The sequence below is a fragment of the Mauremys reevesii genome, linkage group 22 (assembly GCF_016161935.1).
Source record: "Mauremys reevesii isolate NIE-2019 linkage group 22, ASM1616193v1, whole genome shotgun sequence".
Lineage (NCBI taxonomy): Eukaryota > Metazoa > Chordata > Testudines > Geoemydidae > Mauremys > Mauremys reevesii.
The window spans coordinates 6,257,729-6,280,906 of NC_052644.1; the positions used below are offsets into that span (position 1 = coordinate 6,257,729).

Below are 23,178 nucleotides of genomic sequence, written 5' to 3' on the forward strand. Positions count from 1 at the left end.
TGGGGGTAATTCTGGATCTGGGCGCTGGCAGTGACTCAGGGTTCAGGTGCTGGGGATTTGGGGTCTGGGCGCTGGGAGGGACCCAGGGCAGGGAGGGGACTGGGAGGCTGGGCGCTCCGGGGGGCATGCAGGGTCCGGGTGCCTGTGGGGGTGGACTCGGGGCCGGGAGGCCGGGCGCTAGGGGTGGTGCAGGATCCAGATTCTGGGGAGGAACTCAGAGTCCGGGCACTGGGGATGACTCAGAGTCCAGGTGCTGGGGGTGACTAGGGGACTCCTGGGGTGGGGACTTGGGATGCAGGAGTCCAGGCACTTGGGGAGGGACCCAGGGGGTAGAGGGGAATAGGATGATGGGTGCTGGGGGGGACCCAGGGGGCGTGGGGGGGAATGGGAGGCCTGGAACTGGGGCGACTCAGGGTCCAGGCACTGGTGTACTGGGGTTGTGAGGGGCTGGCGCTGATTCTGGATCTGAGCGCTGGAAGTGCGGGGGGAGGGTTGGGTGCTGGTGGTGACTCAGGATCCGAGCACTGGGGAGGATCCAGGGGGGGTACTCAGCGGGACTCGGGGTCCCAGCACTAGGGGGAGTCGGGTACTGGGGGAGTTGGGGTCCCGGCCCGGGGGGGACCCGGGCGTTGGGGGGACTCGGGGTCCCGGCGCTAGGGGGGACTCGGGGTCTCGGCCCGGGGGGGACCCGGGCGTTAGGGGACTTGGGGTCTCGGCCGGGGACCCGGGTGCTGGGGAGACTTGGGGTCCTGGCCCGGGGGGGACCCGGGTGCTGGGGGGACTCGGGGTCCCGGCACTAGGGGGGGACTCGGGTTCTCGGCCCGGGCCGGACCCGGGCGTTGGGGGGACTCGGGGTCCCGGCGCTGGGGGGGGGTCTTGGGGTCCTGGCGCTGTAGCGGGGACCCGGGCATTGAGGGGACTTGGGGACCCAGGTGCGGGGGGGTCCCGTCCCGGGGGGGACCCGGGCGTTGGGGGGACTTGGGGTCCCGGCCCGGGGTGTCCCGGGTGCTGGGGGGACTCGGGGTCCCGGCGCTAGGGGGGGACTCGGGGTCTCGGCCCGGGGGGGACCCGGGCGTAGGGGGGACTCGGGGTCCCGGCGCTAGGGGGGGACTCGGGGGCTCGGCCCGGGCGGGACCCGGGCGTTGGGGGGACCCGGGGTCTCGGCCCGGGCGGGATCCGGGCGTTGGGGGGACTCGGGGTCCCGGCGCTGGGGCGGGGGGTCCCGTTCCGCCCTGCAGCCGGGCCGGGAGGAGGGACCGCGCCGGGGCTCCCTTCCAGCCTCCCGGGGGTGGAGCCGGACTCGGCCCGTCCGGGAAGCGCCGGGCCCGCAGCTCCGCCCCGCAGCCCGGGACCCCAGCACAGCGCAGCCGGCACCATGCGAAGGGCAGCGGCAGGGGCCGGGGCCAGCCCCAGGTAACCCCCTCCCCCCGCACCCCCACCTCTCCCCCCGCCTGCCCGCGCTTCCTTGATGGGCCCCCGGGCCCTCCCTTTCCCTGCCCCGGGCGGGGTCACGGCCCCCCCCGGGCTGCCCCTGCAGCCTGTAGGGAGCCACATCTCCCCATCGTTAGAGCTCAGGCTCCTGCGCCCCCCATCGGGGTGCAGCGGGGCCTGGCCCCAGTGCGCCTTTCCAGAGACTGCCGGGGTCGGGAGTGGGGCAGGGTGCGCAGGGGAAGTGGGGCAGGTGGGGAGAGCAGGCCAAGCTGGTGCAGCAGGGAAGGGCCGGTGGGGGCTGTGGGGCAGGTTGGTGCACTGGGGATCAGTGGGGGGACAGGCTGATGGGATAGACTGGTGGGTAGGGGAGGGGTCGTGGGGCAGGCTGGTGCGGGGAGGGGGTTGATGATGTGGGGCAGTGGGTGCAGCGGGAGGGCTATGGGGCTGGCTGGCACAGTCTGGGTCTTGGGGGCAGGCTGGTGGGGCAGAAGAGAGGCAATGACACAGGCTGGTGTAATGGGGATAGGGGAGGGCAGTGGGGCTGGAAGGTGCTAGGGATGGGAGGGGCTGGCTGTCTGGCACAGTGGGGAAGAGTTGTGGGGCTGGCTGGGGAGGGCAGACTGGCGCAGTGGGGAGAGTTGTGGGGCTGGCTGGGGAGGGGAGGGGCAGGCTGGCGCAGGGAGGGAGAGTTGTGGGGCTGGCTGGGGAGGGGCAGGGGCAGGCTGGCGCAGTGGGGAGAGTTGTGGGGCTGGCTGGGGAGGGGCAGGCTGGTGCAGTGGGGAAGAGTTGTGGGGCTGGCTGGGGAGGGGAGGGCTGGCTGGGGAGGCAGGATGGCGCAGTGGGGAGAGTTGTGGGGCTGGCTAGTTGTGGGGCTGGCTGGGGGAGGAGGGCAGGATGGCGCAGTGGGGAGAGTTGTGGGGCTGGCTGGGGAGGGCAGGCTGGGCAGTGGGGAAGAGTTGTGGGGCTGGCTGGGGAGGGGCAGGCTGGGCAGTGGGGAAGAGTTGTGGGGCTGGCTGGGGAAGGGGAGGGGCAGGCTGGCGCAGTGGGAGAAGAGTTGTGGGGCTGGCTGGGGAGGGGCAGGCTGGCGCAGTGGGGAGAGTTGTGGGGCTGGCTGGGGAGGGGGAGGGCAGGCTGGTGCAGTGGGAGAAGAGTTGTGGGGCTGGCTGGGGGAGGGGCAGGCTGGCGCAGTGGGGGAGAGTTGTGGGGCTGGCGGGGAGAGGGGCAGGCTGGGCAGTGGGGGAGAGTTGTGGGGCTGGCTGGGGGAGGGGCAGTGGGGCCTGCTGGCAGCGCCAACTGTTGCGCCCGGTGCAGCGGTGGAGATAGATAAAAGCTGCGGCAGATGGGCAGGGAGCCGGAGCCGCCCTGTGCTCGGAGCCTTAACCCCTTCTCTGCTGGGAGTTTCCATCCTGGCCACAGGGGGGGTGGGCGTGTGTGTGGGGTGGGGGGGGATCTCTGGGACAGGCTAGCCGAGCCCCAGAGTAAGAGGGGGCCCCTCCCCCCACACTCTTGCATTGGCCCCCAGGGGCCTGAGGGAGGGGGCTGTGGGTGTTGTGGGGGGTCCTGATCCCCAGCTCTGCCGGCTCCGAGTGCAGGGGACATGGCCCATGCCGGGGTGGGGGTGGGGACGCCGCGCCCTGCTGGTGGGGGAGGGGTGGTGATGGGGTGCCAGTCGGGGTCCCTGGATGTAATATCTCCGGTTCTCACCTGCAGCAAACCCAAGGAGGCCACCTTCAGCGCTGGTGAGTGGGTGTCCCGTGGCTGGGCAGGGGGAGGCGGGGGAGAGTTATGGGGCAGCTGGGCGGGGGCAGGAGGTGGAGGCCCCTGATGAACAGGTGTGGGGAGGAGATTGTGCCCTGGATTGTGTGGGCCGGGGGGGAGCGGTGTGCAGGGGGCTGGCTGCAGGGCGTGGGGGGCGGGTAGAGCTGAGCCGGCGGGGGGGGGGGTGCCGGGGGGCGGGGCAGTGGCTCCCTCCCTGCCCCCCAACGAGCCCCGCCCTTCCGCAGAGGATGGCTACGTGAAGATGTTCCTGCGGGGCCGTCCCGTCCCCATGTACGTCCCCGACGCCCTCGTCGCCACCTACAGCCTGGACACCAAGCTGGAGCTGCCGCCCAAGAAGCTGAAGCTGGACTGGGTGTATCCGCCGCTCGCGAGCCCTGGCCCGCGGCTTGGGGGGCTGGCAGCCAGTGCCTCTGGCGGCCCCCCCCCCATTACGGCTGGGCGGATTGGGCCCCATGGCCGGCCCCACGGGGGCAGGTGGGGGAAACAACCACAAGTTTGAAATGAAATTTTTTGAAGCAAAACTTTTTTGATCCCTGGAGCCCTGTTTACACAGAAACGTCTGACCGGTTACACCAGTAGAACTGGGGCCACGTGCTTTGTGATGCTTGCGGGATAGCCCCGGGCGGCAAACACAGTGTAACAACTGGCACTGGACTGGGAGCCAGGACTCCTGGGTTCTATCCTTGGCTCTGGGAGGGGAGTAGGGGCTAGTGGTTAGAGCTGGGGGGGCTGGGTACCAGCACTCCTGGATCTATCCCAACTCAGGCGGGGAGGGAGGGGTCTAGTGATTAGAATGGTGTGGGGGGGATGGGAGCCAGGACTCCTGGTTCTGTCCCTGGCCTTGGAAGGGGAGTGGGGGCTAGTGGTTAGAGCTGGGGGCATGGGAGCCAGGACTCCTGGGTTCTATCCCTGGCCTTGGAAGGGGAGTGGGGGCTAGTAGTTAGAGCTGGGGGCATGGGAGCCAGGACTCCTGGGTTCCATCCGTGGCTCTGGGAGGGGAGTGGGGGCTAGTGGTTAGAGCTGGGGGGATGGGAGCCAGGACTCCTGGGTGACCAGGAAGGGGCATCACTTGGTGCCTCAGTTTCTGCCTCTCGTGGAGTTGAGGGGGCTGCAGGGTTACTGGCTGCAGACCGAAGGTGCTGGGTGGGCAGAGGAGATGGGGAGCCGCCTTGCCCTCTTTTCCTTGACCCGTCGCCCCAGCTACGGGTACCGGGGCCGCGACTGCCGGGCCAACCTCTTCCTGCTGCCCACGGGGGAGATCGTCTATTTCGTGGCAGCCGTGGCCGTGCTGTACAGCGTGGAGGAGCAGCGCCAGCGCCACTACCTGGGCCACAACGACGACATCAAGTGGTGAGGGGGGGGCCACGGCGAGCCATTCCTTGGGGGGGGGCGGTGTCACAGGCAGCTCCGTCCTGGATCAGAGCCAGCGCCCCCTAGAGGGGAAAGGCCTCCTCAACCTGTCCCTGCCCGACAGCTGGATGGGAGCCAGCGCCCCCTAGAGGGGAAGGGCCCCGTGTCCCACCCCCGCCCCCAAGCAGCCCCCCCAGGGCGTTAGGGACAGCAAATGAAGGGGAAGGGGAGGACAGAACTTCAATCCCTGCCCCCCACCCCCGTTCGTCTTGTCCCAAAGTGGGTTGGACGGCGGGGGAGGGAGAGCTGCCCCAGCGCCCATGGAGAGCTGAGACCCAGCAGTTCGTGTCACTTGTGGGGCCTGAACTTGCTCCTCTCTCTCCTAGCCTGGCTGTGCACCCCGACATGGTAACCATAGCAACCGGGCAGGTGGCCGGGACATCCAAGGACGGCAAGGTGAGGAGATGGGGGGCACCGTGGGTCTGCAATGGGGACTGGGCAGATGCCTATGGGGGAGGTTCGTGCTAGGAAAATGCCAGTCCCTGGGTGTGGGGTCATGGAGGTGGCAATAGCAAAGGGGGAGACCCCAGGCTGTCTGGGCTGTTGGGGAGGGGGCTTGATGGGGGGGGTCTCCCGGGGGGGTCTCCCTGGGCCCAGCAGCTGCTGGGGGGATTTGATCCCGCCCCCAGTAAGCAGTGCGGGGGCTGGGCCAGGCTGATGGTCTCCCTCACCCCGGCTTCCCCTGCAGCCGCTGCCGCCCCACGTGCGGGTCTGGGACTCGGTCAGCCTGAACACGCTGCACGTGCTGGGCCTGGGGGCCTTCGACCGAGCCGTGAGCTGTGTGGGATTCTCAAAGTCTGTAAGTGACCTGGCCCTGCCCCCTTTGGCGGTGACCTGGCCCCGCCCCCTTTGGCGGTGACCTGGCCCTACACGGCCCCATCACCTCAGCTGTGCCCTCGACCTCCCCTGACCCTTCCCTTTGGCCCCTTCGCCACTGCCCCCTCCCTTGCAGACCCCTCCCCATGGCCTGCCCCATCGGGCCGTCCCTTTCCCTCTGCCCCCTGTCTGGCTGCATTGCGCGGCAGGGGATGCATGAGGCTAGGGGTTCTGTTGGGTTGGGGGTTCTGGGGTGCAAGGAATGGGGGGCTCCCTTCTGTCTCTCAGTCCTGGTGGGGTGGAGCTGGTGCTCAGCTGGGTGAGTCTCCTGGTTGCAGGGTCCTGGGGGGACACAAGGGGCAACTGCCTTGCACTAGAGGGGGGGATTCCCCCGCCCCACTGAACCAGCCCTTACCCCCTTGAAAAGGGAGCCAATGATCCAACTGCACCTCCCCCCCCCCCCGCCAGCAGGGAAGGGGGCTGGGTCTGAAGGCTGGGAGTGGCTGGGACAGGAGAATGGGCGGAGAGCGGGTGAGTGGGGTGGGGGCAGCATTGAAGGGGTCAGAGGGCTCAGTGTGGGGGGGAGAGGGCGTGGGGGGGCTATGTGCACAGTGGGAGGGGTCAGCAGGCAGGGGGCATCTGTACAGTGGGGGCTGACCCCCATCTGAGCCCCCCACCTCTCCGCAGAACGGCGGGGGGCTGCTGTGTGCCGTCGATGAGTCCAACGAGCACGTGCTGTCAGTGTGGGACTGGCAGAAGGAGCAGAAAATCGCTGACGTCAAGGTAACCACACCCCCCCTCTGAGATCTCCCCCCATGTTCCCCCTCTCCCCCGGCACCTGCCCCCCCTCAAGCTCTCTCTCCCCTCCAGTGCTCAAACGAGTCGGTCCTGGCCGCCACCTTCCACCCCACCGAGCCGACGCTGCTCATCACCTGCGGGAAGTCGCACATCTACTTCTGGAGCCTGGACAGGGGCAGCCTGAGCAAACGGCAGGGCATCTTCGAGGTGAGGGGGCCCGGGGGAGCTGAGCCAGGGCTGGGAATTGGGGGACCACTGGGGCTGCGCCAGAGGGAGTCGGGAGGCCTTTGCCCGGGGGAGGGGGTTCAGTTTCTGTGCCCTCAAGGTTGGAGGTCGGGGGTACTGAGGCTTGTGTCCTAGTAATGGGGGTTTTTTGGGGGGGGGTGTCAAGTTGCTGATAATGGGGACTTGGAGGGCCTGGCCTGGGGGGCAGGTCCCAGGCCGGGGGGTGTTTTCCCCAAGCCGGGCGAGGCAGGTCCCTGCGAAGAAGCAGGGTTTAAGAAACGTTTATCTTGCCCTGTGGTCTTCCCATCTTCTAACACCCACGCCGGGTGCCTGAAATTCTGGTGTGAAAATCATTTCCCGGCAGGCTGTCAGGTGTGCAGCACGTTCGCGCCGGTGCCAGGAGCGGGAGGCAGAACACGCGGCAGGCCCTTGCGTTTACAAGAGGCCTCGGTCACTAACACGTTGGGACCCGATAGCTCTAAGAGATCTGCGGCTAAGAATAGGAGACTGGAATTGGCTCTGACCATGTCCGGCCCCAAGAAACCCTCCGGATCAGAAACAGGAGCTTGGCTCCCGTGCCAGGCTGTTTTCCCAGCTCATCCTTGTCAAAGTTAGACTCAGGACTCACAATTGGTCAGACCACTCTGTTTTATTAGCAAAGCGCTCTGCCAATACACCCAGAGAGTGTGTGAGTGCCATGCAAGGCTTAAACTGCTTTATTTATACAGATAAAAAGGGCCGAACTTAACAAGATAACAAAGGGAACAGAAGTGATAAGTTTACCTGGGGCTAGACGCACATACCTTATTAACTCTTACACGGCTCTCCTGTTAATGTCCCACCATTAGCTTAAGTGAACCCATTGTTCCATATCTTAATGTTTCTCTTCCTGACAACTTTATCTCAGCATTCCTCATTCCTGCTTAAAGGAACATACAGCATTTCTTTAATCCATTCTACTTTTACAATCTAATTCATTCTACTTTCACATCCTCAAATCTGGCTTTAACCTCGGTACATTCCCCGCTGGCCCGGGTCTGGACAAGCGACTGATGGATCCTCGGAGCGTCTCCGGAACATCTCCCTCCGTTCCCCAGAAGAGAGAGGCCAGTCTGCAGCCTGTCTCCAGCAGCTCCTTGGATCAGTCACATTTCACAGATCTGAAGACTCAGGAGAGATTTTCAGGTCTGGTTGGACAAAGCCAACGATAAAGGTTATGGCTTAAATTCATCTGGCTCCTCACCCCTCTTCAGATCCAATCGGATTGTATTTCCTGCCTGGCAAAAGACGGAGAGGAGAGGTGTCGAGAGAGAGGTCTCCAGGGTTATTTCCGCCACTGCCTTGAATCCTTCCTGGGCTGCCAGGAGAGACCTTTCCTCCACCGTTCTGTGATTAGGATCCCTACATCGCAGCACTCACCGACACTATCGGCTTCAGGATTGGATCAGCTGTCAGACGGGGAACGAGGTTGTGTGCCTATGCCGAAGAGAGGGTCTTTCCCCAAGCGAAGTTTTCATGCATGAAGTGATACTGGATTGCCGGTGTGTCATACTGGGGATGTTGGCAGGACTGGCCTGTGCCTCCTTGGGTGGCCTGACCGCACTGGCCAACTCCTCTCTCTCCCCTTACCAGACTAGAAAGCCAGACTCTCCGGTGCCGGAAAGCAGTCTGTGGATCTAGGCCGTTCGGATCAGAGTTACAGAACATTTGTCACGGACTCACAGGCCTGGGCTCTCTCAGCTCCGTATGAGAGGAACCCCCTTCAGTGTGACAGCACTTCTTGGGGTTAAGCCCTGGGCTCCGCTGCCTCCTGGAACAGCCCTCAGCATTCCTGTCTCTGCCGTGGGCCCCTCCGGGAGTCCACGCACTCTGGACCCCCAGGGCCTCCACGCCCAGAGGAAATACCGTAATGCCACCCTGTTCTCTGCCTGCAGTGACTCCTCAGCCAGTGTAAAACAGAAGGATTTATTGAATGACTGACCCAGCACAGGAAGTTCTCAGGGCCCTGGGGCCTAGCAACCCTCAGCCCCGTCCAACTGGGTCTGTCTCCGTCCCTATGGGCTCCAGCTGCTCTCTCTGTTCCCAGTCCAGAAGCCCCCACCTTCCAGCCGAGCATCCTGTATCACCTCCCGCAACAGCCTTTGTCTTCAGTCCCAGGTAAACAGGCCGTCTGGGCCTCCTCTTCCATCTTTTGTTCCTCCATTGGCTGAAACCGGCCACCGGGGTCCTCTCTCCTCAGCCCATTGTCATCCCACTGGTCAGAACCGGCTGACTTCCAAGCTGGGGTGGGCTTCCTGGTCACCAGTTGCTGGGGTCCCAAATCTCCGGGCCATTGTCCAGGGTCTCGGATGCTAGACAAGGTCACACCTGGTCCTTTGCAACAACAAACCCTCTCCCACCACCTCGTTAAAGACGCAGCACACACAGTATTCATGCAAACACTTGAGAAAATCCCCCACCCCAGACCAGGAGGTATTCTCGGAAGAGGGTTCCTGGGAGGGATCTCCATGGGGTGACCTGTGAATGCGACGTCATACTCCAGACTCAGAGGGGCTCAGCTGATGACAACGTTGGAGTAGCGACAGCATTGTCTCCCTCTGAGGATGCAATTCAGTTTTGGTTGGTAGGATGGCATCAGTAGCATTCGAGGAGACCTCCCATTGAGTTTTCAATATTCTGGGTCCTACTGTCACAGACTCACAGGATTCGTGCTCTCTCTTGGCTCCGTACAGCCCCTGGGGGGAGCCCGCTTCAGTGCGACAGCCCTTCTCGGGGGTCCACTCTCTCTCGGGGGTTAAGCCCCTCCGCCTCCTGGAACCGCACCTCTCTGAGCCTTAGCACGTCTGTCTCTCGCCGTGAGCCCCCTCAGGGAGTCCACTCACTCTGGACTGCCGGGGCCTCCACTCCCAGAGGGAATAATGCCACCCCGATCTCTAGCCTGGAGCGACTCTCAGCCAGCATAACACAGGAGGGTTTATTGAGCATCTGAACCCAGCATAGGAAACTCTCTGGGCCTCAGGCCTGGCCTCCCTCAGCACAGGACATCTAGGTCTGTCCAGCCTCCGGGTGGGCTCTGGCTGCTCCCTCCTCCCAGCCCAGGACCCCCTCCTTCCAGCTGGGCAGCTGATATCACCGTCCCCCATGTCCCACCTCTGTCCTGTCTTCTGTCCCAGGTAAACAGACCGCCTGGGCCTCCGCTCCTCCCAGCCTCTCCTCTCATCCATCCTTTGTTTCCCCTCTGGCTGGAACCAGCTGGTCAGGTCACTGGGGTCCTCTCTTCTCAGCCCATTATCCTCCCACTGACCAGAACCGGCTGGAGCTGGGCCTCCTGGTCAGCAGGTCACCAGTCGCTGGGGTATCCATTCTCCAGGCCGTTTGTCGGCCCTCTGTAACAACAAACTCCCTCTCTAAACTCTCACCTCGCTAAACCAGTAACACCCAGGGAAACTGAGTCCCACACCTACTGCCAAGGCTACAGCCTCCTTGCATATAGTAGCAGGGCTCTGGCAACTGGCAAACTCCCTTTGACCCAGACCATCTTCATGCCAACCAGTTTCTGGAAAGGCCGACAAATTATGTCCTATCCCCCATGAGGGATTTTCTTGTTTGCATGTGCACCCTCAGCCCGACTTTGGTTATAGCAGCAGCTCTTGAACATCTAGATCGAGGTTTTCAACTTTCCACCTCCATGGATAAAGACGGGGGGAAATTGGAGACTCTGGGCAAAAAATAATTTTCTTCCTGCATCCTTAAACACGTGTGTAGCTAGCTACCAAGCCGTGATGGCTCGGCGTCAGTTTCAGTTACGGGAGCAGATGTCTATTGAACATTTACCAGAATGGCAGAGGAAATTAACATCAGCCCCTATTAAGGAGGGCCAAAATGAGGCCAAAGATGCTCTTAGGGCATGATCATTTCGTGTCTCCGATCCCACTTCCACTTTGGTGGCATCTGCAGTAGCTCTCTGAAGACATCCTTGGTTATGTTCATCTTCTGTCCCATTTGATATAAAATAGAGGCCTTACCCTTTGCAGGGGATGGCATATTTGGTGCAAAAACAGATGAGACAGTGGCAAGACTGAGAGAGACTTGATGCACAGGAAGATAAGAACTTCTACCTCCTTATAGAAGGAGAATATCTACACTCAAGTGCATGTATCTCAGGCAACATATCTCACCATCTTCCTCTTGCCCGAATCAGAGGAGACAGTCTTACGGTCAACAGCGAATGTCTTTTCAGAACCAAGACAGAAAGAAACCCAGCAATCCCCTTTTGAGAACAAAGATTTCCTCAGTCACATCTTCCTTATTGAACAACAGGACACAGGTTCAACGTGTTAGTCGAGAGCTTCGAAGCAAAGTCGGAAGGTTTCACCTATGGTTTTGGAGACCATCTGTCCAAATTTGACAATTCATGGACAGCTGTCACCTCGGACAGATGGCATTAGATACATCCTGTTCAAATCACTTCCTCCCTGCAACCTTCCTCATGCATCCCATGCCTTTTCAGGATCCTTCCCACAAGAGACTATCACCTCTTTAAGTACTCTAATCTCTAAAGGATTCAGTATTTTGGTGTATCTTCAACGATTGGAGATTTCTGGACATTGCTCTGTTTGCCACCAGACTCAATAAGAAATGACCCCGTTTTTGCTCAAGAGCGGGTCTGGACAGACAATCACTGTCAAATCGGTTCCTCTTAGATTGGGGGAAAGATCTTATGTCTGCATCTCACCCTAGTTCCCAAAGTTCTAGAGAGAAGGACACAGGATTCTGCCTGGATGATCTTGATTGCTGCAGTGTGATGGAGACAACAGTGGTACCCCGAGCTACTCCACTTAGCCAACAGCAAATACACAACGCTGCAGTTGTCAGCGGACCTGCTCTGACAGCAGGAGAGGAGAGTCCTATCCCTAGATCTCAAATTGGACATCTTACAGCCAGGGCGATAGGAATTTGAGGGACCTAGAAAAGTTACGTTCCATTGAGGGCCAGTGAATTCTCATTAGTGCTGGAAAACCCGCTACTAGGAGAAGTTATGACTTTAAATGGAAAGATTTGTTATATGAGCAGCTAATAGAAATGTGGACCCAGTTTCAATCCATGTTCAGTTGATCTTAGAATACCTGTTGCGCTTAGATTCTCTCTTTTATCTTTCTCCTGTGAAAGTACATCTAGCAGTTTTTGAATCAGTCCATATTCCTCTTCAGGGTAAATCCGTGTTCTCACACAAGCTGGTGAGGGGTGTTGTAGAAGGTTTATTGAATCTTTATCCTCCTGTCCCTACGTGGAAGGTGAATTGAGTATTAACTCGGCTCACGTCTCCCCCGCGTGAGCCGTTACAGTTGTTCCCTGTTTCATCTTTTTACCAAGACAGTCTTTATACGAGCAATCGCTTCCACCAAGAGAATCAGTGAGCTGCATAGAATCGTAGAAGATTAGGGTAGGAAGAGACCTCAGGAGGTATCTAGTCCAACCCCCTGCTCAAAGCAGGACCAACCCCCAACTAAATCAGCCCACGCAGGGCTTTGTCAAGCTTGACCTTAAAAACCTCTAAGAAAGGAGATTCCACCACCTCCCTAGGTAACCCATTCCAGTGCTTCACCACCCTCCTAGTGAAAAAGTTTTTTGTAATATCCAACCTAAACCTCCCCCACTACAACTTGAGACCATTACTCCTTGTTCTGCATGCATTGATGGTGCACTCCCCAGGCAAAGAAGTTCTTAGACCACATTCTACATCCCTTCTGAAGGCAGCTTTAGATTTCTGGGTTAATCAAAGTGTAACCTTACCTGGGTTTTCTACTAGACCTCGTACCAGTGAAGGGGATTTTAGATCACGCTCTGTGGATGTGGAAAGAGCGCTCTTTGTATTCTCTAGGTAGAATTCAGGTCATTTCATATATGGGTGCTGTCAGGGTTCCCTCCCCACTCTGAACTCTGGGGTACAGATGTGGGGACCTGCATGAAAGTCCCCCTAAGCTTATTTCTACCAGCTTAGGTTAAAAACTTCCCCAAGGCACAAATCCTTCCTTGTCCTTGGATGAGTACGGCTGCCACCACCAAGTGATTTTAAACAAAGATTCAGGGAGGGCCACTTGGAGCCCTGCCTCCCCCAAAATATCCCCCCAAGCCCCTACAGCCCCTTTCCTGGGGAGGCTTGAGAATAACATCCTAACCAATTGGTTACAAAGTGAGCACAGATCAACCCCCCCTGGGCCTTTAGGACACTAAAAAACAGTCAGGTTCTTGAAAAGTTTATTTTAAAAAAGATAAAAGAATCACCTCTGTAAAATCAGGATGGAAGATAACTTTACAGGGTAACTAAAAGATTCAAAACACAGAGGATTTCCCCTCTAGGCAAAACTTTAAAGTTCCAAAAACAGGGATAAACCTCCCTCTTAGCACAGGGGAAATTCACAAGCTAAAACCAAAGATAATCTAACACATTTCCTTCCTAGTACTTACAATTTGTAATCTTGGAGGCCTTTAGTTCAGGTACGGCTTTGGGAGATGTATTTTCCCTGCCCTGGTTCCTCGAGAACACACAAAGGAACACAAAACAAAAACCTTCCCCCACAGATTTGAAAGTATCTTCTCCCTTTGTTGGTCCTTTTCGTCAGGTGCCAACCAGATTACTTGAGCTTCTTAACCCTTTACAGGTAAAGGAAGGTATTTTATGCTACCCTTAGCTGTATGTTTATGGCAGGTGCTTTGAAGGGTTAGGCTGTTTCCTAGCTAGAAGGGTTGGGCTTTGGTATGATGGGATAGCCTAATTTTGGCAATTAATTTGGCAATTGTCAGAGGGGGAGCCGTGTTAGTCTGGATCTGTAAAAGCAGCTAAGAATCCTGTGGTACCTTATAGACTAACGGACAATTTGGCAATTGATCTTTGATTATCAGCAGGTAAGTATGCCCAGTGGTCTGGGATGGGATGTTAGATGGGGTGGGATCTGAGTTACCACAGAGAATTCTTTCCTGGGTGCTGGCCGGTGAGTCTTGCCCACATGCTCAGGGTTTAACTCATCGCCATATTTGGGGTCGGGAAGGAATTTTCCTCCAGGGCAGATTGGCAGAGGTCCTGGAGGTTTTTCGCCTTCCTCTGCAGCGTGGGGAACAGGTCACTTGCTGGAGGATTCTCTGCACCGTGAGGTCTTCAAACCACGATTTGAGGACTTCAGTAACTCAGACATAGGTTAGGGGTTTGTTACAGGAGTGGGTGGGTGAGATTCTGTGGCCTGCGTTGTGCAGGAGGTCAGACTAGATCATCATAATGGTCCCTTCTGACCTTAAAGTCTATGAGTCTATGAGTGTTCTCGGGCAGCTTGGCGCTCCGCTCCTGCTCCTCTCCGAGCTCGCTGGTTAGAGGGACAGCTATACCGGCAGCACAGGCCCCTTATTGAGCTTGGCCGGGCTGGTCCGTGGGGGACAGTTCCCACTAGACAAGACGTTGTGCGTCAGGGCTGGGTTTGGCAGAGGGCCTCACCCATTGCTGGTCAGTTCTGATTCAGTCCCGAGCCCGCAGAGGCCGGTTACAGGTGGGTCACCTGCGTTTTCCTCCTCCCCCAGAAACACGAGAAGCCCAAGTACGTGCTGTGCGTGGCCTTCACTGAGAACGGGGACGTGGTCACCGGGGACTCCGGGGGCAACCTCTACATCTGGGGCAAAGGTCAGTGCCGGGAGGGGTGGGGGGCTGTGGGAGCTGCCCAAGGGCGGGGACTGGGGGGGGGAGGGAGAATTCCAGGTGGGAGGAGCTACCAGAAAGAGCATCTGGATTTGGATGGGGGTGGGTGGGGGCTGGAGTCATAGCAGCACAAGTGACCATGTCACCACCCCTTGGGGACCCTAAATTACAGCTGCCTTCCCTCTGCAAGGGTGGGGGAGGGGAGTGTGGGTCCCAGCGGGGGGTGGTCCTGCTGGGGCGGGGGTGTGGTGGGTCCCAGTGTGGGGTCCCAGCAGGGGTTCTGCTGGGGTGGGGGCATGGTGGGTCCCAGTGGGGGGGGGTCCCAGCAGGGGGTTCTGCAGGGGGGGGGGCGTGGTGGGTCCCAGTGTGGGGGTCCCAGCAGGGGTTCTGCAGGGGTGGGGTGTGGTGGGTCCCAGCGGGGGTCCCAGCAGGGGTTCTGCAGGGGTGGGGCGTGGTGGGTCCCAGTGGGGTCCCAGCAGGGGTTCTGCAGGGGCGGGGCGTGGTGGGTCCCAGTGGGGGGGTCCCAGCAGGGGTTCTGCAGGGTGGGGGTGTGGTGGGTCCCAGTGTGGGGTCCCAGCAGGGGTTCTGCAGGGGTGGGGCGTGGTGGGTCCCAGCGGGGGTCCCAGCAGGGGTTCTGCAGGGGTGGGGCGTGGTGGGTCCCAGTGTGGGGTCCCAGCAGGGGTTCTGCAGGGGGCAGGGCGTGGTGGGTCCCAGTGGGGTTGGGTCCCAGCAGGGGGTTCTGCAGGGGTGGGGGCGTGGTGGGTCCCAGTGGGGTCCCAGCAGGGGTTCTGCAGGGGGTGGGGCGTGGTGGGTCCCAGTGGGGGTCCCAGCAGGGCGTTCTGCAGGGGCGTGGTGGGTCCCAGTGGGGTTGGGTCCCAGCAGGGGGTTCTGCAGGGGTGGGGGCGTGGTAGGTCCCAGCGGGGGGTCTCCCTGCTGACTGTGCCGTTGCCGGCAGGGGGGAACCGGATCAGCCAGGCGGTGCTGGGGGCCCACGAAGGTGGCGTCTTCGGGCTCTGTGTGCTGCGCAACGGCACCATTGTCTCGGGTGGCGGCAAGGACCGCCGGGTCGTGCTCTGGGGGCGCGACTACCAGAAGCTGCAGGAGAACGAGGTGAGGGGGGTCAGTGGGGGGAGCAGCTACTGTCCCCCCCAAGGGTCCCCATTAGGGTGCAGTGTTCCTGCCGCCACGCAGGCACCACGGGGCAGGAGGGAGGGTGGGCAGAATCCCGGGAGCCAGGACTCCTGGGTTCTCTCCCCAGCTTGGGCAGGGGGAGGCTGGGAGCCAGGACTCCTGGGTTCTCTCCCCAGCTCTGGGAGGGGAGTGGGGGGCTACTGGGTTAGAGCAGGTGGGGGCTGGGAGCCAGGACTCTGGGGTTCTGCCTCGAGCTCTCGGAGGGGAGTGGGGTCTGGTGGGTCAGAGCATTGAGTGGGGGCAGGGCTGGGAGCCAGGACACCTGGGTTCTCTCCCCAGCTATGCCCGTGGCTCAGTGCTCTCACTCCCCCAGGTCCCAGAGAGCTTCGGGCCCGTGCGCACCATCGCAGAAGGCAAAGACGACACCCTCTTCGTGGGGACGACCCGCAACTCCGTGCTGCAGGGCTCTCTGGCCACCGGCTTCTCCTCCCTGGTGCAGGTACCCCTCCCCCCTCTCCCGTGCAGGTTCCCCTCCCCCCAGTGCAAGGACTCATCATTCAGACCCAAAGGGTCAGGGCTCTGGCCCCAGCTTTGGAAGAGTCTCTGGGAGGCCCCATCAGTGCGCCGGACCCCGGGGGTCTCACTCTTCCTCCGGGACAGGCCCCGCGGCTTCACCGCCTCGCTAGGCTGGACCCCTGGGCTGCCAGCCCCACTGTGAGCTCCGCTCAGTGAGACCCACTGAGGCAGACCCTGGGGGAGACTCGTACAGCGCGGGCACAGGCAGGGTTATTGGGCAACCGGCCCCAGCGTAGAAAGTCCTTGGTCAGCAGAGGAGCAAGTTACAGCCCCAGCCGTGCGACCCCCTTTGTGTGTCATCTTTGTTCACGTTTCCAGACGTCCCACCCGGCCTCTCCTCAGTCCTTTGTTCCCAGCTGCTCAGAGCAGCCTGGGGTCCTGCAGTGGGAGGTCTCTATGGTCGTTAGGTGTTAGGTAGCAAATGTCCTGCTGATGGGATTGGCCGTTGTCTTCGGGGACTCTCCATGGACCAGGGCCCCCAGACAGCCCGGCACCGTTCACACCTGCATCTCTAGGCCTCCACCGAGAGTGACCAGCCCGTTCTCACCCCCTCGGTGACAATGCAGCGTAGGGGGGAAACTGAGGCACGCACAGTATTCATACCAAATGTTTGCAGAAAATTCCCAATTGGTCACATCTCTTCCCGCTTCGAGACCGAACCGATCGGGATCGCTTCAGCCGATGAGCTGGGGAAGTTCAGCCCCACCTTTTCTGCCCCTGGGTGGCTGCCCTGCCAGGACCTTTCGGATTTGAAACTGGCCTGGGGTCCTGCCACTCCCTGCCCCCCTCGTCTGCCAGCGAGCAAGGAGGGCAGTGACCCCTGTTCTGCCATGTGCCAGCCGTCTCTGGGGCAGCTGGGGTGGGACTCCTCGCCCCAGCCGGATCTCGGGGGCTCTGGTGTCCCAGGGGCTGGTGAGGCCAGGATGCAGGGGGCTCCCCCTTTGGAGCTGGGTCCCAACCCCAGGGCTGCTCATCTACAAGGTGCCCGTCCCCCCTCTTGGGGTAACCTGTTGCCATTGCCCCCAGGGCAGAGTCCTGTCCCGTCCCTCCCCCCACCCCCTCTGGAGGGCTGGGATTTCCCAGCCACAGCCAGAGCCTTCCAGCTGCTTGCCCCTTCCCTGGGGCTTCTCTCACCCGTGGACAAGGCAAACCGGTTTGGCTGCCCCCTGCCCTGCCTGTGTGTGCCCAGGCTCAGCTGGGGTCTCCTGGGAGCTGGCCTCAGAGCCTGTGTGGAGCTGGGCAGGGACCGGATCCAGGTGTCTGGTTACGGACCGGCAGGTGTCCTGAGCCAGGGGGACCCCGCCCCCGTGAGCCCAGCTGTTTGCTGTTCTCCATAGCTGCATCTCACCTGGCTGGCGTGACTCAGAGCTCTGGCGGTTACAGAAGCTGGGCCTGGATCCTGTCTTAAAGCAACACAGTCATTCCCTCGAGGGCCTCAAACCTGATATCCTGGAGAGGCCCCCCCCCCCCCGAGCTGCGGGGAGCTGAGCCATCGGCAGGGCGAACGGGGTCACGTTTGGATCCTTTGCCCCAGGTCTCAGCCCTTCAGCGTCGGGTGGGGTTGCACCACACAGGGCTCGAGCAGGGTTCTCTCTGTCCCAGCCTCTCTCCACCCCGTGAATGTCTTTCCCCGACCACCGCACCCACCCCGGCGTGTGTGAGCTGGCGGGGAGTACAGCCGGACGGGTGGAGTGGGAGCCTGTCTGTGCCTCCAGGGGCTGGCTGGGTCACCGCTTCCTCCCCTGCTCAGTCACAGGGCGTCACTCTGGGGACCTGAGCTGCCAGAGTGTGACCCAGCCTCTGGCCTGGCCAAGCCACTTACACCCTATCCGCCTGCAGGCCTTACCCTCAGGTCAGTGAGGTCCCTTGGAGGAGGTCTGACCCCCCCCAGACACTCCCTCAGCTGTGGCTTTCCCCGAGTCCCCCTCCTGGGATGCCGCCGTTGGTTCCCTTTCCCCGGACCCATGCTCAGGCCAGGCCCCTTGGGGTCTCTTTCCATATCCAGCCCTGCTGCCCACCCCCCGCTCTGCCAGCCAGCACTGGGCAGATCCTTCGCCTCCCTGTTTAGGCTCGTGGGGACAGATCTTACAGGACAAGAAGCAGTGGGCTTAAACTGCAGCCAGGGCGGTTCGTGTACGACATTAGGAACAGGTTCCTGTCCGGGTAGCTAAGCCCAGGGAGGGTTGGAATCTCTGTCCCTGGAGGTTTTTAAGAGCAGGCTGGACGAGCAGCTGGCAGGGGCGGGCGAGTTATTACTTGGTCCTGCCGTGAGTGCAGGGGGCTGAACTCGGTGCCCTCTCGAGGTCCCTTCCTGTCCTATCCTTCTGTGATTCTGTGGTCTCCTAAGAGGAGGGGAGGGTGCACGAGGGCCTTGGATGTGGGGGTGAGCGCTTGGGAGCAGGGCAAGGTGGGGGTCGCAGCCATAGTGACATACACAGGACACACAGAAAACACTTGCAACCTGGTTTGTGGGTCAGGAGTCAGGACTCCTGGGTTCTATCCAGCTCTGGGAGGGGAGGGGGCCAGGACTCCTGGGTTCTCTCCCCATCTCTGAGGGGCTCATGCCCACCTTGCTGAGGCACGGGGGGCCCTGGGTGGGAAGGGCTGGGCACTCAGCAGGCCTCTCTCTCCCCAGGGTCACACGGAGGAGCTCTGGGGCCTGGCCACCCACCCCAGCCTGGACCAGTTCCTGACCTGCGGCCAGGACAGGCAGGTTCATCTGTGGAGCGTGGCCACCCGGCGGCCGCTGTGGAGCAAAGCCATCGAGGTGAGCAGATTGGGGGGCCCCACCGGCTGGGAGGGTCCCACAGGGTGGGGGTGGGGCATTGGCTGCAGCTGTCTTAGACCTGGAGTAAACCTGTCTCTCTCTGCCCCCCAGGACGCGGCTCGCTCGGCTGGCTTCCATCCCAGCGGCTCCGTGCTGGCGGTGGGGACGGTGACGGGAAGGTATGGGGGTGGGGCGTGGAAGGGGCTGGCTCTGGGGGGGGGGCATTGCAGCCCTACGGGGAGCCCAGGGCAAGGTGAGGAGTGGGGCACAGAGCCTCGTTCCTGTGAGGTGGGGGAGGGCACAGGGTCCGTGCCGCTGCCCCCGAGCTGGCAGCCCCTTGGCGATGGCAGCGCCCCGCATAGCCCCAGTGCCTGGCAGAGCTGGGTGTGGATGGCGGGGCTCAGGCCTGGCCTGGGAGCCGGCGCTCTAGTGACCCCCCCGTCCCTGGGCACCCCCTGGGTGGGGTTCGCCAGCCGACTCCGGCCATGCTGCCTGCGGGCAGGACGCGCTGCCGCTGCTCCAGCTCGGGGGCCTGCAGCCTAGCGCGCCCGCCCTCCCGAGCTCCCAGCCCCACAGAGGACCAGACCCCAAGATGAAGTATTATTGGAGGAGGGGGTGCCAGGCCCTTCCCTCCACCCCCGGGTATCTGTCACCCATCGGACAGATGCTGGGCAGGTGCAGGGTCCCTGGACCACAGTCCCGTTCTCCCCGCCAGGTGGCTGGTGCTGGACACAGAGACACGGGACCTGGTCACAATCCACACGGACGGCAGCGAGCCCATCTCCGTCGTCAGCTTCTCCCCAGGTACGGGACCCCCGGCACGCTGAGAGGGCAGCTACAGCTGGGCTAGCAGGGGCTGCGGGTTGGGAGTGAGGGGCACCGGCAGAGCTGGGGGAGGGGAGCCCAGGGCTGGGCAGGCAGGGGGCTGTGGGTCGGGAGTGAGGGGCACTGGCAGAGCTGTGGGAGGGGAGCCCAGGGCTGGGCTAGCAGGGGGCTGCGGGGTTGGGCGTGAGAGGCACCGGCAGAGTTGGGGGAGGGGAGCCCAGGGCTGGGCAGGCAGGGGGCTGCGGGTCGGGAGTGAGAGGCACCGGCAGAGCTGGGGGAGGGGACCCTGTCGTGCCTGCCTTGACCCCACATCCTCAGCCCTTCCCGTCCCCGATTCCAGTAGCCCCTCGGCTCCCGTGAGGGGCGTCCCGCCGTCCGTCCCTGGCCCGGGCCCTGCTCCGCAGCCTGTGTGGCTCTGCCCAGCTCCCCCTCTCTGTGCCCCCAGATGGCAGCTACCTGGCCGTGGGCTCCCACGATAACTTCGTCTACGTGTACGGCGTCTCCGAGGGCGGCAGGAAGTACAGCCGCGTGGGCAAGTGCTCGGTAGGTGGGGGCCTCGCCGGGGCTTTGCTGGAGGGGCGCCCATGGGGCTGGCGGAGCCGCTCATCCTGCAGTGCAGGGGGCGGCCAACGGGGGGCGCTGCCGAGCGTGTGCCCTACGAGGCTCACCACAGGCGGGGGGCGGGGAGCGAGCTGGGGGCTTCTCGGGGCCCCTCTGGAACCAGACGCTCGTTCTCTCTGTAGCACGGGCACCCCCAGAGCCCCAGGTCGATCTCCCACTGGGGTCGGTCACACCCCCCGCTAGCCCCTTGCCCTGCCCCCCAGGGTCAGTCACCCTCCCTCCCCCCCTCGTTAATCCCCTCTGCCTGTCCCCCCACAGGGTCATTCCAGTTTCATCACTCACCTAGACTGGGCAGCCGACAGCAGCTGTTTCGTCACCAACTCTGGGGACTACGAGATCCTGTACTGTGAGTGTGGCCTGGGGTGTGCCAGGGAGCTGGGCCCCCGCTGGGCTCTGGGCATCGGGCCGGGGAGCCGGGCCCCCTGGGCACCACGCCAGGCTCTGGGCATCAGGCCGGGGAGCCGGGCCCTGCTGGGCGCCATGCCGGACTCTGGGCTCTGGGCATTGGGCTGGGGAGCCAGCCCTCCCCCAGGCACTGTGCCGGGCTCTGGGCATCAGGCCGGGGAGCCAGGCCCCGCTGGGGGCTGTACCAGGAGCCTGGTCCAACTGGGCACCATGCCAGGAGCTGGGTCCTGCCGGGCACCACCCTGGTAAAGGCTGGGGTGCTTTGGCCCCAAGGTGGCAGTGACTGATCAAACCAGGGGCAGGCGTGTTCTTCCCCCCTGGGAAGAGAGAAATAGTCCCGTGTCCCCAGTGGGGCCTCTCTGCAGTGGGTAGCCCAGGGCCCCCCATTTCCCTGCGGGGCCCAGACACACCCACATCCTCAGCCTGGGGAGTAAATGGTTAATACAGGAAGGTACTTGGGGGGCCCAAGGTGCAGCCAGCTCTGGGCTGACCTGGAGGGGGCAGGGAGCCAGGACTCCTGAGTTCCATTCCTGGCACTGGCTGGTGACAAGGCTGCACCCTGGTGTCCCCCCCATAATGGGGGGATTATGGGACTGCCCCCCCAGGGTGTCACAGGGAGACCCCCACGGCCAGGGAAGTATCCTCGGCTGTTGGGGTTGGGGGCTCTGGGGCTGCTTTGTGGGGCAGGGTCCCCTGCTCATCCGGCCCCCTTGTCTCCAGGGGACCCCACCACCTGCCGGCAGATCCCCAACGCCGGGGCCGTGCGCAACCTGGAGTGGGCCACAGCCAGCTGCGTGCTGGGCTTCGGGGTCTTCGGTGAGTGCCGGGGAGCAGGGAGCTGGGGGCCAGCCCCACTCCGGGGACACCCCCCTGCCTGTGGGGCTGCGCTGGGGGGCTGTTTGGGGAACAGGGCTGGGGGTGGCAGGTGAGTAAAAGGTTGGGGAGCAGATTGGGGGGCTGCTCAGGTGGGGGGGGGTGGGGCTGGGGGTGCTGGTCAGGGAGGGGCTGGGGCTGGAGTCGCTGGTTGGGGAGCAGGGCTTGGGGGGCTGGTCGGGGATTGGGGTTGGGGTGGATTGGGCTGGGGGAGTTCGGGGAGTGGGGCTCGGGGGGCGGGCTGGGGAGCAGTGCAGAGGGCTGGGGGTGTGGGGCAGAAGGTCGGGGAGTGGGGCTGGGGTGTGGGTGAGGCTGGGGGGGCTGGTCGGGGAGCAGGGCTGGGGGTGGATGGGGCTCAGGGAGCGGGAGTGGGGGCTCTGGGGTGGCCCCGTGCTCAGGCCTGGCCTGACCTGCCCTGGCTGCCCTGGCAGGGATCTGGCCGGAGGGCGCGGACGGGACAGACATCAACGCTGTGTGCCGCTCCCACGACGGCAAACTCCTGGCCTCCGCCGACGACTTCGGCAAAGTGCACTTGTTCTCCTACCCCTGCTGCCAGCCGCGGGTGAGTGCCAGCCCCGTGCCCACCCCCTGGTGCCCCACGCCAGCTGGGTGTGTGTGCCAGCCCCGTGCCCACCCCCTGGTGCCCCACGCCAGCCGCGGGTGAGTGCCAGCCCCGTGCCCACCCCCTGGTGCCCCACGCCAGCTGGGTGTGTGTGCCAGCCCCGTGCCCACCCCAGTGCCCCACGCCAGCTGTGAGTGGGTGGCATCCACATCCCTAGTGCCCTTGGCCCCCCAGTGCCAGCCCTGTCCCCTGTGCCGCAGCAGTGCCCCCCCATCTCTCGCTGCCCCAGCTGTGGGGGGCCCCTTCTCCAGGCTGAGGCTCCTCTGGGTCGTTCCCTGCCCTCCCCCCACAACCCAGCCCCTCCGGTACCCGTGGGCCCCCCCAGCCACGGCCCCGGCTGCCGCAGGTTCCCGGCCCTGACCCCGCCCGTCTCCTTGGCAGGCCCCGAGCCACGCGGCCGGCGGGCACAGCAGCCACGTGACCAACGTTGCCTTCCTGCCCGACGACAGCCGGCTGCTCTCCACCGGCGGCACCGACACCAGCGTCCTGCAGTGGCGCCTCGTCTAGGGGGCCGGCATGGGGGGGGCCGGCGGGGGGGGAGCTGTATTTTCCAGAGATCTATATATGTATTGAGTCTATATCCAGAGCTATATTGAAAGGCTGGGGCGGGACAGGGCCTGGGGGGGCACTTTGTGGGGGAGGGTGCCTGGCGCTGCCCTTTCTTAGGGGGCCCAGGCTCCCCAAGGACCGGGGAGGAGGCTGCGTGGGGGGGGGATCAAGGGTCACACGTCCCCCTTCTTGCGGGGGATGGGAGAGGGACACAGAATCTACCCCCCAGCCAGGCTTGGGGCTGGCTCTGCCCTTCCCCACCCCCACCAGGCTGCTGGGCATGTGGGTCGCGCCCCCCTCCCCGGCCAGCGGACGTGGGGATGGTCCTGGCGTCCCTGGAGCATGAACCTGTATTTCCAAAGAGCAGGGGTGGGGCTGCAGGCTCCTCTACCCCGGCCCAGCCAATAAAGGCCAAGTGATTGAACCGGCTCGTTCGTGTGTGTGTGTGTGTGTGTGTGTGTGTGTGTGTGTGTGTGTACACTCAGGGGCTGGCTCTGTGTGTGTGTGTGTTGGGGGGACACACTAGGGGCTCGCTGTGTGTGTGTGTGTGTGTGTGTGTGTGTTGGGGGGGATGCACTCAGGGGCTGGCTGTGTGTGTGTGTGTGTGTGTGTTTGGGGGGACGCACTCAGGGGCTGGCTGTGTGTGTGTGTGTTTGGGGGGACGCA

General features: G+C 62.7%; 1 protein-coding gene across 2 annotated transcripts in view; it reads left to right on the forward strand.

Annotated features, from left to right (window-relative positions):
- EML2 (EMAP like 2) overlaps window positions 1–22,940 on the forward strand; it is a 38,611-nt gene extending 15,671 nt beyond the window's left edge. Inside the window, exons 1-19 of one of the 2 annotated variants that reach the window (XM_039510880.1) lie at window positions 1,290–1,413; window positions 3,142–3,170; window positions 3,435–3,564; window positions 4,411–4,560; window positions 4,947–5,016; window positions 5,309–5,419; window positions 6,124–6,219; window positions 6,307–6,441; window positions 14,029–14,128; window positions 15,099–15,253; window positions 15,648–15,773; window positions 18,486–18,617; window positions 18,729–18,796; window positions 19,333–19,421; window positions 19,888–19,985; window positions 20,322–20,409; window positions 21,189–21,284; window positions 21,773–21,903; window positions 22,345–22,940. In XM_039510880.1, coding sequence (XP_039366814.1) covers window positions 1,376–1,413; window positions 3,142–3,170; window positions 3,435–3,564; window positions 4,411–4,560; window positions 4,947–5,016; window positions 5,309–5,419; window positions 6,124–6,219; window positions 6,307–6,441; window positions 14,029–14,128; window positions 15,099–15,253; window positions 15,648–15,773; window positions 18,486–18,617; window positions 18,729–18,796; window positions 19,333–19,421; window positions 19,888–19,985; window positions 20,322–20,409; window positions 21,189–21,284; window positions 21,773–21,903; window positions 22,345–22,470 — 1,968 coding nt within the window. In that variant the 5' untranslated portion in view covers window positions 1,290–1,375 and the 3' untranslated portion in view covers window positions 22,471–22,940. Of the gene's footprint in view, window positions 1–1,289; window positions 1,414–3,141; window positions 3,171–3,434; window positions 3,565–4,410; window positions 4,561–4,946; window positions 5,017–5,308; window positions 5,420–6,123; window positions 6,220–6,306; window positions 6,442–14,028; window positions 14,129–15,098; window positions 15,254–15,647; window positions 15,774–18,485; window positions 18,618–18,728; window positions 18,797–19,332; window positions 19,422–19,887; window positions 19,986–20,321; window positions 20,410–21,188; window positions 21,285–21,772; window positions 21,904–22,344 lie in introns of those variants that run through there. The other variant, XM_039510879.1, reaches the window with a different exon arrangement.
- The last annotated feature ends 238 nt before the right edge of the window (window positions 22,941–23,178 follow it).